At 43.2% G+C, this 14630-nt stretch overlaps 2 protein-coding genes across 2 annotated transcripts; one reads left to right on the top strand and one right to left on the bottom strand.

Moving 5' to 3' along the window:
• Positions 1 to 12590: 12590 nt before the first annotated feature.
• Positions 12591 to 12997, bottom strand: LOC127229491 (histone H2A type 4). The gene has a single exon (XM_051194598.1). The coding sequence runs from the start codon at positions 12983 to 12985 to the stop codon at positions 12593 to 12595; it is 393 nt and encodes a 130-aa protein (XP_051050555.1). The 5' UTR covers positions 12986 to 12997; the 3' UTR covers positions 12591 to 12592.
• A 294-nt stretch (positions 12998 to 13291) lies between these two features.
• On the top strand, positions 13292 to 13743 carry LOC127229492 (histone H2B type 1-A). The gene has a single exon (XM_051194599.1). The coding sequence runs from the start codon at positions 13292 to 13294 to the stop codon at positions 13673 to 13675; it is 384 nt and encodes a 127-aa protein (XP_051050556.1). The 3' UTR covers positions 13676 to 13743.
• The last annotated feature ends 887 nt before the right edge of the window (positions 13744 to 14630 follow it).

Genomic DNA, 14630 nt, shown 5'->3' on the forward strand with positions numbered 1-14630 from the left:
GGTTTGCTTGTGTTCTTTGGCTTGTAGAAAAATCACCCAGTTTCTGCCTTCATCTTCACATGGCTTTCCTCCTGGGTGTATGGTGGTCTGCTGGTCAGTATGCCTTCATCTTATGTATCATAGCTGCATTGATCCTATTTCTCAATAAATTCACATTCTGAGGTACAAGACAACAGGACTTCAATACATGACTTCTTAAAGTCAATCAATCAATTTTGTGTGGGAGGCATGTAGAGGTTATTGAACAAACTAATGGGTCCCAGGGTTTATATATGGGTTGTAAGCCTTGGCAGCAATCACCTTTATACAGAGCCATTCCACCTGCCTTCAACATATGAATTTTGTGAGACAACAATTAACCCATCACAGAGTCCTTGGGAAAGACCCTCTGAGCTTTCTTGCCTAGAGATAGGACAGGAATGGCTGCTCCCAGAATTATTAGAAGGCTAAGGATAAGGACCTAGTTTATGTCCCTTAAGCAATCTTCTTCATTTTCATACCTGTGGTTGCTGATGAGATTTCTGTGCTGTTTAAACTCTGGTCCTCTGAGTGGTGCTGCCCAGTCTGTTGCCAGCCTAAGGGGATACTCCAATACACATCCCCACACCCCACATGTTTAGGTTTACACACATATGCACACACTCACACACATACACACAGAAAGATGTATATATTCATGTATTTGGGGAAGAGAGAGAAAGAGATATTAAGTCTATGGAATTTTATATGAATATACTGATGCATGATGGATCCAAAATTTTAAAAGGAAATAAACCCTGTCCTTTTTTACAGGGAGCTTGTTTAGTCTCTACAATGCCATTTCTTATTAAAACTTAGTAGAAAATGTCATTCTGTGAGTTCAGAGAAGCTGAATGACCCTAAGAGTGTCTCTGCTGAAAAGCACAGGTATTACCAGGACTATGGCCAGTTTAATCTATTCATTTGTGTCTTTTGCAGTCTGGGGATTCAATTCAAGGCTCTGAGAGCTAGGCAAGAGCTATACCACCAAGGTATGTAGTCTCCAGTCCTGTGGATTTATTGATTACTTCAAGCACTCTCTGGAATACTTTTTAAGAAAATCAGTGGCTAAGGAAATACAAATTTTAGTTAAGAGGTTCCTGCATTCTATTTTCCAGATACACTTACGCTATTAGAATGTGGGACATTAATGGCAATATATACTACTTTCAGATCTTAAGAGCATAGGAGCATGGAGGCATGAGTAGATATGTATACATGGGACATTGTTTTCCTCATGCGGTCAGCTGGAATGTATGGGGACCTCCAGGATCCCATCAAACACATGTAACCACAGCTGGTAAAGGGACTTCTGTGGGAACACAGTAAGAGTGCAGTCAGGTGTATGGGGAGAAGTTGGTGCCATCTCTCTCCCTGGACACCACCCACCACAGTTCTGTCTCCCAGGCAACCCTATCCCTGTTTCTAACCAGTTTCTTCAGATGCTTTAATGCTCACCAGCCTCCTCTTGTTTTGCATCAAGAGGTTTCAGGGAGCAGTACAGTGCCTGTCCCACAGAGCTCAGGCCCAGTGAAATTCTGAAATCCCTGGGTGCATTCCTCCTGAAAGGACGGATAACCTTCTGAAGGGCTTCCTTCTGGAATCAATCAAGGGGAGATCACTCAGCTTGAACCTGGGGTTTTTGTGATACCAAGGCAGTTTCAAGTAGAGGGCCAGGGGGTGTGGATAGAATGTGAAGTTAAATTCCTGCCCAGGCCTTCTTGCTGGAAAGACTGCCTTGAGTTTGCTCTGCACCCCATTTCTGGTCACATCCAGTCAGTGTTACTGAACTTGAGAGAAATAGGATGTGGGGGTGGGGGGAGTGAAAGCGAGAGAGGAGAGGGGAAGAGGGAAGAAAAGAGGCAGAGAGAGACACAGAGAGACAGACAGAGACAGACGGACACTATAGCCCTGTATGTGCTGCTCTCTGCCCAGCCCTGGAGCTTCCTTCCCCTTGGTGGAAAGGGCTCCACACCATGGATGCAGTTCTAGAACAAGATAGCCTCAGAAAAAGGTTACTTTTGTCTCAAAACAGGATGGGTTCTGCAGGGCTATAGCAGTCTCAAAGTCTGGCCCCTGTCAGGTCCTAAGGACGCTCAGGGCAAATATCTGGCAGCTGCACTTGTTAGCATACCAAAGAGCACACTGGCCTACAGACTCACTCAGTACCTGTGGTGGCTCCTGGAAGCCCTCCTCACCCCCTGCTCCTTATCCTAAATCTCTCCAGCCCACAGGCTTCCCTTCCCCCAGTCTCTGATTCTTATATGACCCTGCCATTTCAGCCTTGTGCTCTCTTCTGGCCCTCTCTCTTCTTCTGCCCCCCCTTCTTGCTCCCCACTTTCCTTTCCTCTCAGAGCCTTGTTCAATCTACTGGCCATGTTTAGTCTGCTACTCTCTCTCTCCTTGCTCTGAACTCTTGCAGATGCCTCTGGCTGTACTCTCCCTCACATCTATAATAAAATTCTTCTTAACCCTATCTTGGACCAGTTGTGTCCTCATTTTACTTAGCCATTTATCTCATCAGAAAGAACCATGACAAACAAGCCCTAGCTGCAATCTGTCTTAGGCCACCATGACACTGGCAAGAGCTGAGCCATCTAGAACCTGACCTCTATGGAGTTGTGCTATCTTTTCCAGAAAAGCAGCCACAAGGGGGGTGGGGGGAGGTCACTGTGAAAATTGTTCCTCAGCCAGAGAGAGCTGTCTGCTTAGCTGTCCAGTTATGAGCGCCACACAGAGGTTGCACCTGCAAAGATAATCCTTTTGGCATTCTACTCTCCTCCTACCATGTGATCTTTCCCGGAGCATGCCCACCAAACATTTGGTTCTATGTTTCAATAAATCCACTCTTTGTATGTCTGTTTTCAACTCTCCTAAATTCTCTTACCTATCTAGTGGGATGGTCATATGTTATGAGTAGTTTTCCCACCAACCTGTTCCCAGAGCCACATCAGCCCCAAATAACACACAGTGACGCTGTATTAGATATAAAGCTGTTGGCCTGTTACTAGTGTTTCTTATTGGCTAGCTCTGTCTTAAATGTTAACCCATTTCTATTAATCTAATTATTTCCACATGCTCTTGTCTTACCAGAATCTTCCTTGTCTCCTAGTCCCGCCTATCTTGCTTTCCTGTTTGCTAACAGTGCTTTATTCATTAACCAATAAGAGAAACATATTTACAGAATGACATCTCCCATCAGTTAGTTTTTGTTGCCATGACACAAACTAGAGTCACCTGGAAGAAACTTCACATTGGTATGTCTGTTGAGGACATTTTCTTTATTAATGACTAATAATTAATGTGGGAAAGTCCAGCCCATTGAAAGCTGTGTTACCACTGGGCAGGAGGTCCTGGGTTCCATAAGAAAGAAATCTGAGCAACCTATGGAGAGCAGGTCAGTGAGCAGTGGCCCTCACAGTTTCTTTAACTTCCTGCCTTGAGTTCTTTCTTTGGTTTCTCTCAATGACAGACTGTAAATAAACCCTTTTCTTCTCCCAAGTTACTGTGGGCCAGTGTTTTAATCATAGCAACAGGGAATCAAGTAACACATAGGGTCTCCTGCCTTCAGCCCTTAAGGCCTCCCTGCCTTCACCCCTTATACCCTTCATCCCAATGTATGCTTTTGCCTCTCAGGGTGTTTGGAGGTGACTAAGAGCAAATCAAAATTCCCAGGATAGGTTCTGGAAAGCCACCAGTCACATTCAAGTCACCAAGCCTTTGTCAATAGTAAAAAGGAAACATCCTGTGAATTTGCTTCAGCTGTGTTTGGACTAGAGGATAAAACAGTCTAGAGAAGGGATAATAGGCAAACAGTGACTAGAATTTAGATTTTAGGTGTGGTGGCCCATGCCTGTTATCCCAACACTGGGGTAACTGAGGCAGGAGCATTGCTGTGAGTTTAAAGCATGGGCTATATAATGAGTTCCAGGCCAGTCTGGACTACACAATGAAACCCTGTTTTGAAAAATAGAAACAGAAGAGAAAGCATAAAGGAAAGAAAGAAAGAAAGAGAGAGACAGAGTACACTCTACCCTGGAACTGAACACAACTTCAAGAGTAATATTTTCCAATAAAAAGTCAGAGTGCCACTAAATGAAATGAGTATTGATGTTTCCTTGGTTCTAGAATTCCCAGATACACAGTTGTTAATGGTGAGAAGGCGGAGGCACAGTTCCACTTTGCTACCTCACTTATGGGGACCTCAACTCAGGCCAGACTGGGTGTGGTAGTTTGAATACCATGTCTCCCATAGTCTCAGGCATTCAGATCTTTGGCCCCCAGTTGGTCACTCTGTTTGGGGAGCCTTAGGGGGTGTGGCCTTGTTGGAGGAAGTGTGTCACTGGAGATGGGCCTGGAGAGTTTAAAGATGCCATTTCCATTTGCTTGCAGCTCTGTGCTAATGTTTCCAGATGCGAGCTCTTTGCTTGCTATCCCAGCAGTACCCTGCTGCTTCTTCATTCCCATGGACACTTTATCCCCCAGAACCATAATCCAAAGACACCCTTCCTTCTAGAAATTGCTTTGCTTATGATGTTTTATTATAGCAATAGAAAAATAACTAATTTGCTGGGGTTCAAGGTGTTGACTCTGAAAAGAATTATAATAAGCATTTAGAAACTTCTTAGATTTATTATTTTTATTATTTTTGATAATAATGTGTGCTCGTATTATAAAATTTCTGAGGCAGCATAAAGAGACAGGGGACAGAAGCTAAGGTATGACCTTCAGTAAGCAAGTCTGTGCGTATTAACTCACACAGTGAGGGACACCTTCTCTCTGGAGGAAATTGGAAGGTCTGCCGGGAGGGGGGTGCATGGCTCCAATCCTTTATATGAGTGGGTTGAGCGGTTTGGGAATGAGGAAATTGTTGCAGCCATAGGGGGCTGTGTTCAATTTCATACTCTCTTTTCTCAAATTATATGCTTCAAGCAAGACAGATTATTTTGGGAGACAAGCTATCTCTGCTAATTTTCCTTCTGGGATGACCAATAGTGACTGACTGATCAAGGTCATCTGACATCTCACAGGAATCCTGTTTTGTCACTCTGTCACAGAGGTGGATGGTGTCTGATACTCTGGATGTAGAGTTGCAGTCAGTTGTGAGCTCCCTTACATGAGGTCTAGGAATGGAGCTCAGGACCTTTGTAAGCACTTTTAACTGCTGAGTCATCATTCTAGCTTCAGGGTTAGAAATTATATTAAAGATATTCTAAGATGTGTTTCATTTATGTGGATGTTTTTTTTGTCTGTTCAGTACATGTGTACAGTGCCCACAGAGGACATCAAATCTCCTGGAGCTAGAGCTACAGAGAGTAGTTAGCTTCCAAGTGGGTACTGAGAACCAAGACTATGTCCTTTGTAAGAGCAGCAAGTCTTAACTGCTGAGCCATCTCACCATGTCTCTAAAGATGTTTAATACAGGCTTCAGTATCAAGAGAAGATACGGTGTTCAGCAGGATAAGACACATGCAAGAGCACTTTCTATGAGAGAGTAGTGCAAAGTGAGACCTCAGGTGGGGGCATAGGCTGACCCAAGAGAGGTAGTACAGCTCAGTGTCTTGGCTCCTGTATATCCTTTGGGTAGCTCTCAGGTTGCATTTCAAAAGTCGCCAAAAAGACTTTTCTTCCTTCTCTATGTCTTTTGATAAGAGAGACAGATGAGGGTGCTCCAGAGATGCCTTGGTTGGAATTATTAACTGATAGTAAGACCAGATTCACTGGAGTTGCACAAGTGTTTAGAATAGGTTCTTTCCCTATAAATGGGTCTCTAGTGATACAGTAGCACCATAGGCACATTAAGGGAAAGTTATTTCCTTCTGTTGGAGAGAATGGATCTCTAGCCTGGGTGGAAACCAAACACTCCTACAGGGCCAAACAATCACTGGCTAAGAGACCAACTTCCAGGAAGACAAATTCACCTTAAGCCATGCTAATAGATGGGAGGAATAGTTATCCTTTTAATGACCTTTCTTTCCCAAAAGACAGTCTCTGTTGTAGCCACTGAGCAACCACTGTGAGGTTCTGTTGGGTCTGCCCACCCTTCTGAGCCCTGGTCATTTTCACCATCTCTGAAGTTCTCCTTTCACAATGGGAGGAGGACCATTGACCCAAATCATGGCCAAATTAATTAAAACAAGCCTTTTAAAATTCCTGTACACATGCTTTCTCCCAATGGTAGGGTTCAAGAGGTCAGCATTGGTAGTAGTAAAAATAAGATTTTTATAGCTCAGGGGTAGGAAGTTTCTAAATGGGAAATTTGGCAGGCAAGTAGGTGGGGTTACAGAAGCAGAACATAATCATAATAAGTTGGTTATAGTAACCTCCTGAAACAAAGATATGGTGGTCATAGCATGGTAGGCATAACAACAGATGGTCATAATAACACTTTGAAAGAAAGACATTTTGAAACACACTCACACACACAAATATCGAATTACAACTTCTCTTCTGATAAACACATAGGCCAAACAGATGTTTATTCAGGGAGAAATAACTTACAACCTTGACAGATGAACACCAGCAGGTCCCACCAGATGCTCTCCTCTCCACCTCCCGCCTGCAAGAGAGCTTTCCTGGGCTCCTCCTCAAACCTAGTTCCACAGGTCACTTCCGCCCCCGGCTCCACCCCCCAATGGGCGTGGTCAGTGCCACAGAAGCAGACAAAGTGAATATCTCACTACATTCCTATTCTTCTTTTTCTTCTTCTTCCTCCTCCTTCCTCCTCCTTTTCTCCCTCTTCTTCCTTCTTTTTCTTCTCCTTCTTCTAAACTTGTTCTTAAACTTTATTAACAAGACAAGACTAAGAATCTTGAGAGGGAACTCCAATTTTCCTGGTAATGTAGTACCCTAGATGGTATTCTGCAAAAGAAGTTTGGCGACACTGAACTCTCTAGAAAAATCACAAGTTCATGGCTAGAAACGGCAAAGAGACTTGAAAGCTGTTAACAGTGCTGGTGTTCTTGCTGCATTTCTGCTGAAAGGCTTCAAGCAGATGCCTGAGAGGCTACTCTCCCTTTCCATGTTCCCCAAATTTTGCTAGCCATTCCATTGTCATAGTCAGGAACATAACTTATCCCCAAGAGTTGTGTGAAATGCTCTATCCAAGGCACGAGAGAATGCTGAGTCTACTGATACACAAAAGGGATTATAAGAATCTGAGAGGAAATTTGTATCAGAATGAGAGCTTTGTGGTTTAACACCAAATATACCTGGTTACCTGAACAACAACTTAATTTGAAAGTTAAGTTTGGTACTTTTGAAAGAAAACTGGCATTGTCCTTCAGACAATACACTGGTGTATTTTCAGATGAGAGGATTTGACATTCAGGCCTGGGCTTGCTTCACAGGGAATCTGGGTCAGGGTGCAAAATAACCAAGGCTAGTTATAAATTCATACTGTGAAGCCTGGCTGCTAGGCATCTGAGGAGGTTCATAATGTTATTTCCTTCACAAAATTTCCACAATAGCAAATTTTACAAAAAAAAAAAAAAAAAAAGGAAATAGAAACTGACTTTTCAAAATAGAAACCTCACTTCTATTCTTTTGTCCTCAGGGAAGACAACCTGGCATATGTCTATGTAAAAAGAAATTTATTTTAGTACTATGTATAATTGGAAACCCCCTTCTAAACCACTAAATGCAAGTGATAAGGAAATGACTAAATAACAGGTGGGGACCAATGTTATCTGTGTGGTGCAGGCATCCCAGAAGAGATAATTTCAAAACTATCATCAAAGGGAAGATTCTTATACTATCTCTGCCCTGGGGAAGGACAGGCTTAAGATATGGAAGGATGGCTCACTGATTAAGAGCCCTGTCTGTTCTTTCAGAGGACCTGTCAGTTCCTAGCCTCAACATGGAAGCACACTATAGCTTGTAATTCCAGTCCCTGGGGAGCTAATTCCTCTATGGCCTCTGCCATACTTTTGTGGATCATGGACCTACTTGCAGCCCAAACAGCCATATCCATGAAAATTAAATAAAAATTAACTTGGTCATTGATTTTTTTTCCAGCAAGTATTCACCCTAGGTAAACTAGGATATTTGCTAAACTTTCCTGATCATGACAATAATCAGAGGGACTTTTTGTTAACATTCTTCCTCTTATGGAGACTCTTGTAGGACAAGGTCATCCTGAAATTTATATAGGATTAGGGAGTCAGGGAATTCTATGTCCTGACAAATTTGGGGAATACTGTTTCAAAGACAGCCAATACAGGACTTCCAAAGTGTTCACAATCTGCTGGTGAAATGCCACTCACTCCCTTTGGGCATCCCCATTCCCCGTACAATGGCTGTATGGTGGGGCTGGAAACATAGTCTGTTACTTCAGAGATGAATTTAGAGAACATTCAAAGCTTCCATCTTGGCCAAAGTGTCTCATTTCCTTTGACTGATTGTCTTGGGGGAGCCAGTTATGCAACTAAGATGCTTAGGATAAGCCCTGGACAGACCCAGATCGCAAGAATTGAATCTCCTGCTCACAGCCACGTTTCTGAACTTAGAAACAGGTCCCCGCCAGCCAGTCCTTCCTTGAACAATCTGCAGCCCAGGTGCACAGTGTGGCTTGGACCTCAGGAGGGACCTTGAGCCAGATCACCCAGAAAAGGTGTCCTCGAATTCTTGAGTTTGCTGTTTAAGCTACTAACAAGGGTCTTAGAAAGCAAGAAAGGTGGATGGAGAGCTGGGTCAGCCCAGAGCTGTCTGCACAGCTGAACAAGGGCTGTTCTCTGCATTTTCTGCACCTTTCCCAACCCCACACTGCTGTCAGGCAGAGTTGTAGTATTGATTATTATTCCCTCAATGGACAGATCTTTGTACTTATATTTCCAGAACAATAAATAGAATTCAAAAAAGAATCATCTATTAGCAAAGGAAGTTGCATCTGCATGTAGGACTTTTTGTTGAGGGGTACCGTTTCCTATACCTGAGGAAACTCAGTACCACCACTAAACACCACCAATTTGGGTAACTGAAAATGTCTCTAAATATTACAGTTGTCCTCTGGGAATCAAAATTTCTCTGCTGTGAGAATCACTGCTTTAGATGAAGAAAATAATGGCACATTTGCTCATGACATAGACTTGATTTTAACAACCACATGACTTAGGAATAGCAAGGGAGGATACTGAGATGCAGAGAGACAAAGCAGCTGTTCCAAACCACTGAGCTGAAAGGTAGGTGAGGTGAGTTTCTAGCCAGGCCTGTCACATTCTGTGCCACAACAGGGAGAACAAAACTAGCACAGGGTCTGTTTGGCATTTGTAGGCAGCCTGTGAAGCTGTTGACATCTTCATTCTTGATTTGTCCAGCTCACAGAGGTTGAAGTTGAAATGCATTTTTAAACCTTGAGCACTGATTTCTGTTTTCTCCCTAAAGCCACTCAATGAGATGTGCAGAATTTGACCACATGTTTTCTCCACCGTCACTGCAGAAACAGGGGAAAATGGAATAGGCTTTCACTGGGCCCCCTCTGGTGTCAATTGTGACTACATTTAAATTCTAACGGGCAAGTGTGTAACCACAATTGATTACCAAGGAATCTGATCCTTTCAAGACAGTCTAAACATTCAGCTGCTCTGTGAGACTCTAGTAATCAGATTTTTAAAATATTTCAGGAATGGCTTACTATAGCTTATGTTTTTTAATGTTAAAATCAACTAAAGTGACACTGTTGTTTGTATTTTTAAAAATTTTATTAACTATGTGTATGAAGAGAAACCAGATTGTTTAAATTTTTGAATAGACCCAAAGAAATGTTTTGTAAGATAGCACTAAATGGCACATATTTACACACACATACACATACACACACTGCATACAAACATAAACTATACACATCACATATACCCTACATACTCACATATACACAAACACCATTCTATATAGACACACAACACACACATACCATACTACACACACACATACCACACATATACATCACACACATACAACACACATACTGTACCACAATACATGTCACACACACTCCATACACGCATCACACAATCATACACATGACACACATAGCACACACTTCACACACACACACATCACATATACACCATATTCCACATACTCATATACCACACACAAACAAATAAACACACACACACACACACACACACCCAAAGACTCACTCTGATCAAAAGAAATGCAAGTTAAAATTGTAGCGCTTTACCCATTAAGCAATAGTCACTGAAGCAGCATCAAACTTTCTGAAGAAAGACACTTTCCTGTCCCTACTTTTTCTTTTTCTCTCTCAGGATCACCTGTCTTAGGTTAGTGGTTCAGCAGAGCCACATTCCTAGCCCATTTTTCACACTTTGTAGCTAGCAGGGGTTTCACGAAACTGTCCATGTAGTCCTTGAACATGTGATCCTCCTGCTTCAGCTATGGAGCGGCAGCTCAGACCTTGCTGTTGGCTTTCTGTGGGTGAAAGAGGAAGGAGAAACAAGAGAAGATACTGAAGATTAAATATGAGCAAGTTATATGATAGACATATATGGAATGTCATAATGAAACTTCACTTTTATCCTAATTTTTAAAACATGAAAAATAGGGCAGAGAATACCAATCACTGGGCAGTGCTTGCTCTGAACATCCAAAGCCTTGGGTTCAGTTCCCAGCACTGAAAGAAAAATCAAAAAATAAATTGTATCTGTTAAAAAAAAAAGTTAAGAAAGAAGGAAAGGAGAAAGAGAGAGAGAGAAAAAAAGAAAAGGGTGAAATTAATTAGGTCATGTACGGATAGAGAGGAACCACTGGCCAGCATTGGTAACCTTAATGAGAATCATTGAAACAATACCATGATACATTAAAGAATCAAGAAGAAAACAAATAGATTCTAGTCTCATCTCACTAGTGATTATCATACCTCCACAAATCTACAAATACTTGAAGGCCAGCATTCTTGCTTTGGCTATTATTTCTGTGATCTCCTTGATAAGATTAGTCTTCCTTCGTCTCTCCCCACCTTCTTCCTTTTCTCCCCCCTTTCTTCCTCTTCATTTTTCCTCTTTTCTTTCCTTCCTGAATGTCTAACAAGATGCTCCATGCACTATGGTAAGTGGAGGCCACATTTTATTAAAGTTTATATCCTGTGATTTGTTTAACAACATAGATGTATGCAAAATGAGCCTGCCTGTATTTTGAAACTGTAAGTCAGAATATATATATATATATATATATATATATATATATATATATATATTTTACTTATCCATCCCAGTTCCATCTCCCTCCCATGCCCCTCCAACCCTCCTCCCATCCCATTCCCCACCCACTCCACAGGGAGGGTGATGCCTTCCAGGAGGGATCAACAAAATCTGTCAAGTCATTTGGAGTAGGGTCTAGGTCCTCCCTCCTGCTTCTAGGCTAAGGGAGTATCCCTCCTTGTGGAATGTGTTCCCAAAATCCTTTCGTGCACCAGGAATACATCCTGGTTCCACTGTCAGAGGTTCCTTAGACGGCCCAGGCCTTCTAACTGAGACCCACGTTCAGGGATTCTGAGTCAGTCCAATGCTGGTTTCCCAGCTATCAGTCTGGGGATTCATGAGCCCTCCCATTGTTCAGGTCAGCAGTTCTCATATTGTTGTCCTGTTCTTAGTTGTTAAGATTGCTATAAATAAACTTTAATTTTAAATTGAAGTTTTGTTTGGTGGGGTCTTTTGTTTGGTGGTAGTCTTGAACTCTGAAACAAAGGTATATGAGAGCACTTACAAGGAAATGAAACAACTTTACATACTGAACTAGTCAGCATCAATTATGAACAATTATGAAGATATGAAGTCATTACTGTGGCATCCCAGTTTCTTTTGTTTACAAATGAACAAACCATATAGCTCTATTTTCTAGTCAAAACTTGTAAAATGTCCATTCCTGGATTTCAAAAAATTATGACAATCGGGCTGGGCAGGTGACACACCTGTTGAAAGCACTTGCTGCTCTTGCAGAGGACCTTTCTAGTACCTTCATGGCAGATCCCAATGGCCAGTAGTTCCAGTAAGGGGTCCAGCCCCTTATCTGGTCCCTGTAGTTACTGATTGTCACAGGACATACTGCACACGGTAACATTCATAAAAATCTTAGGGCTTTGTCCTCCTGCTGTTAAAACTGACAGGAGTAACTTAGCCTTCCAAATGTGACTTCTTTGGCCAACACTGTAGCTCATTTTGCCATGACCTTTTTCTCGTAAAGGTGACAAAGTACTGGCAGTTGTGTAAGTTACCTTTGCAAAATTGTAGAGCCTGGTCGTTAACAACTATCTGCTAGAAGAGAGCTCAACTAATGCTACTTTTAATTCAATGGCAGTTTGCCCATAACTTGCTGCAACGGCACTAGCTTCACACTATAACCCACCGCTATGCTCTAATAAAACATCACCGCTAGTCCAAATTACAGCACATTTTGAGTTCTCCATAATGTAAAAATCTGAAAAATTGACAGCCCTAGATTATACCTGTTAAAGAGGAAAATTGTCATTAATGCACAGCTTTTTTTTGAAAACGAAGGTGGCTCTGAAAAGAGCCGTTTGTTTCAAGGTATTAACTGCAGTCACTTTTTCTGGGAGTCACTTGGTCTGGGCCTTGTGGTGGCTCTCGGTCTTCTTGGGCAGCAGCACAGCCTGGATGTTTGGCAGGACGCCGCCCTGTGCGATGGTCACGCGGCCCAGCAGCTTGTTGAGTTCCTCGTCATTACGGATGGCCAGCTGCAGGTGGCGCGGGATGATGCGTGTCTTCTTGTTATCACGGGCCGCATTGCCAGCCAGCTCCAGGATCTCGGCAGTCAGGTACTCCAGCACGGCTGCCAAGTAAACTGGTGTGCCAGCCCCGATGCGCTCTGCATAATTCCCTTGGCGAAGAAGCCTATGAACACGGCCCACTGGGAACTGCAAGCCTGCTCTGAAAGAACGAGACTTCGCCTTGGCACGAGCCTTGCCTCCTTGCTTTGCACGCCCAGACATTCTTCTCCAAAAGCCTTAAGGAAAGCGTAGACTGAGCTAGCATGTCCAGGCCTATTTATAGTCTGATGGAAGGTCCTAATCACCATCTGATTGGCTGATTATTTATGACTAACCAATTAGAAAGCACTACTTGAATTCCCCTTATTTGCATATGCAGAGTACTTATTATCCAATCAGACAACATGTGTTCATACGTCATTTGAGGTCCACGCCTATAAATACCACTCTTGTCAGCTTCTATATACTGTGTTTTCTTAGTAGTTGCAAATCATTTGGGCCGTTGGCCTGTGAAAGCTTGCTTTTGCTATGCCGGAGGTGTCAATCAAGAGCACGACCATTTCCAAGAAAGGCTTCAAGAAAGCAGTCACGAAGACTCAGAAGAAAGAGGGCCGGAAACGGAAGAGATGTCGAAAAGAGAGCTACTCCATCTACATCTATAAAGTGCTAAAGCAGGTGCATCCGGACACCGGCATCTCCTCGAAGGCCATGAGCATTATGAATTCCTTTGTGACGGACATCTTCGAGCGCATCGCGGGCGAGGCTTCCCGCCTGGCGCATTACAACAAGCGTTCGACCATCACGTCCCGGGAGATCCAGACAGCTGTGCGTCTGCTGTTGCCCGGGGAGCTGGCCAAGCACGCAGTGTCTGAGGGCACCAAGGCCGTCACCAAGTACACCAGCTCCAAGTGAGCCGCTGACATCACTCTTGAACCAAAGGCTCTTTTCAGAGCCACCCACCTCTTCGGGCAAGAGAGCTGTGCTTTCTTTGGACCTAGTACTGGGTTTGGGCATGCGGGCTCCTAGGTAGAAGGGAGTTTTACTTGCCATCAGAACAGCATTTCAAACGTGGTTTGGTTTTCAGAGGCCAGGAGCCGAGGGCTTTCTGGTCTGAAGTCTTCGATCTAGTGAAGGTTCTATGATTTAGTTTTTCTGGAAACATACCAGCGGTAGTAGGGCCTGCCTTGTAGCCTCAAATGCTTCCTAGTGGGACATGTTGGGTGGAGTTAACTGACAAACGACAATAACGGAATTTTGTGCTCCTGTCAAAATGGCCGCTTCAACCTGTGCCTTAGGTATCGTACCTAGTAAGAAAGTGTAGCTTCCCAGCTTTCAGAGCCTTGCCAATTTTGTGACCATTCTCCAGGGATGGTGAGGACTAAGGCAAAAAGACAAAACAAACAAAAAGGTAATATAGAAAATGTTGAACAGGACTAGCAAGGGCAGAAAAGTTCAACTAGGAAGAGAGCCCTGCTTTACTTCAGTCTACTGTCCTCTGCCTTGGCCAGATTCCATCTCTATACTGGTCTGTACAGTATAAACTTATAATATCTGAGAAGAGTAATAGTTTTACTGCCTTCCATAGTTTTCCCAAACAGTGCCCCTTGTGGGGCACTTAGTTATTGTTCTATTCCTCTGAAGAGACATATGACCATCACAGCTCTGTAACAGGAAGCACTTAATTGGTAGCATACTTACAGTTTTAGAGGGTCAGTCCCTGATCATCACGGCAGGAAGCCAGCAGACTTGGTGCTGAAGTAGTTGTTGAAATCTTACATTCTGATTTGAAGACAGGAGGCATGTACACACACACCTGCACACACACACACACACACACACACACACACACACGGGGGGGGGGGAGAGA

This window comes from Phodopus roborovskii, unplaced genomic scaffold (assembly GCF_943737965.1).
Source record: "Phodopus roborovskii unplaced genomic scaffold, PHOROB, whole genome shotgun sequence".
NCBI lineage: Eukaryota > Metazoa > Chordata > Mammalia > Rodentia > Cricetidae > Phodopus > Phodopus roborovskii.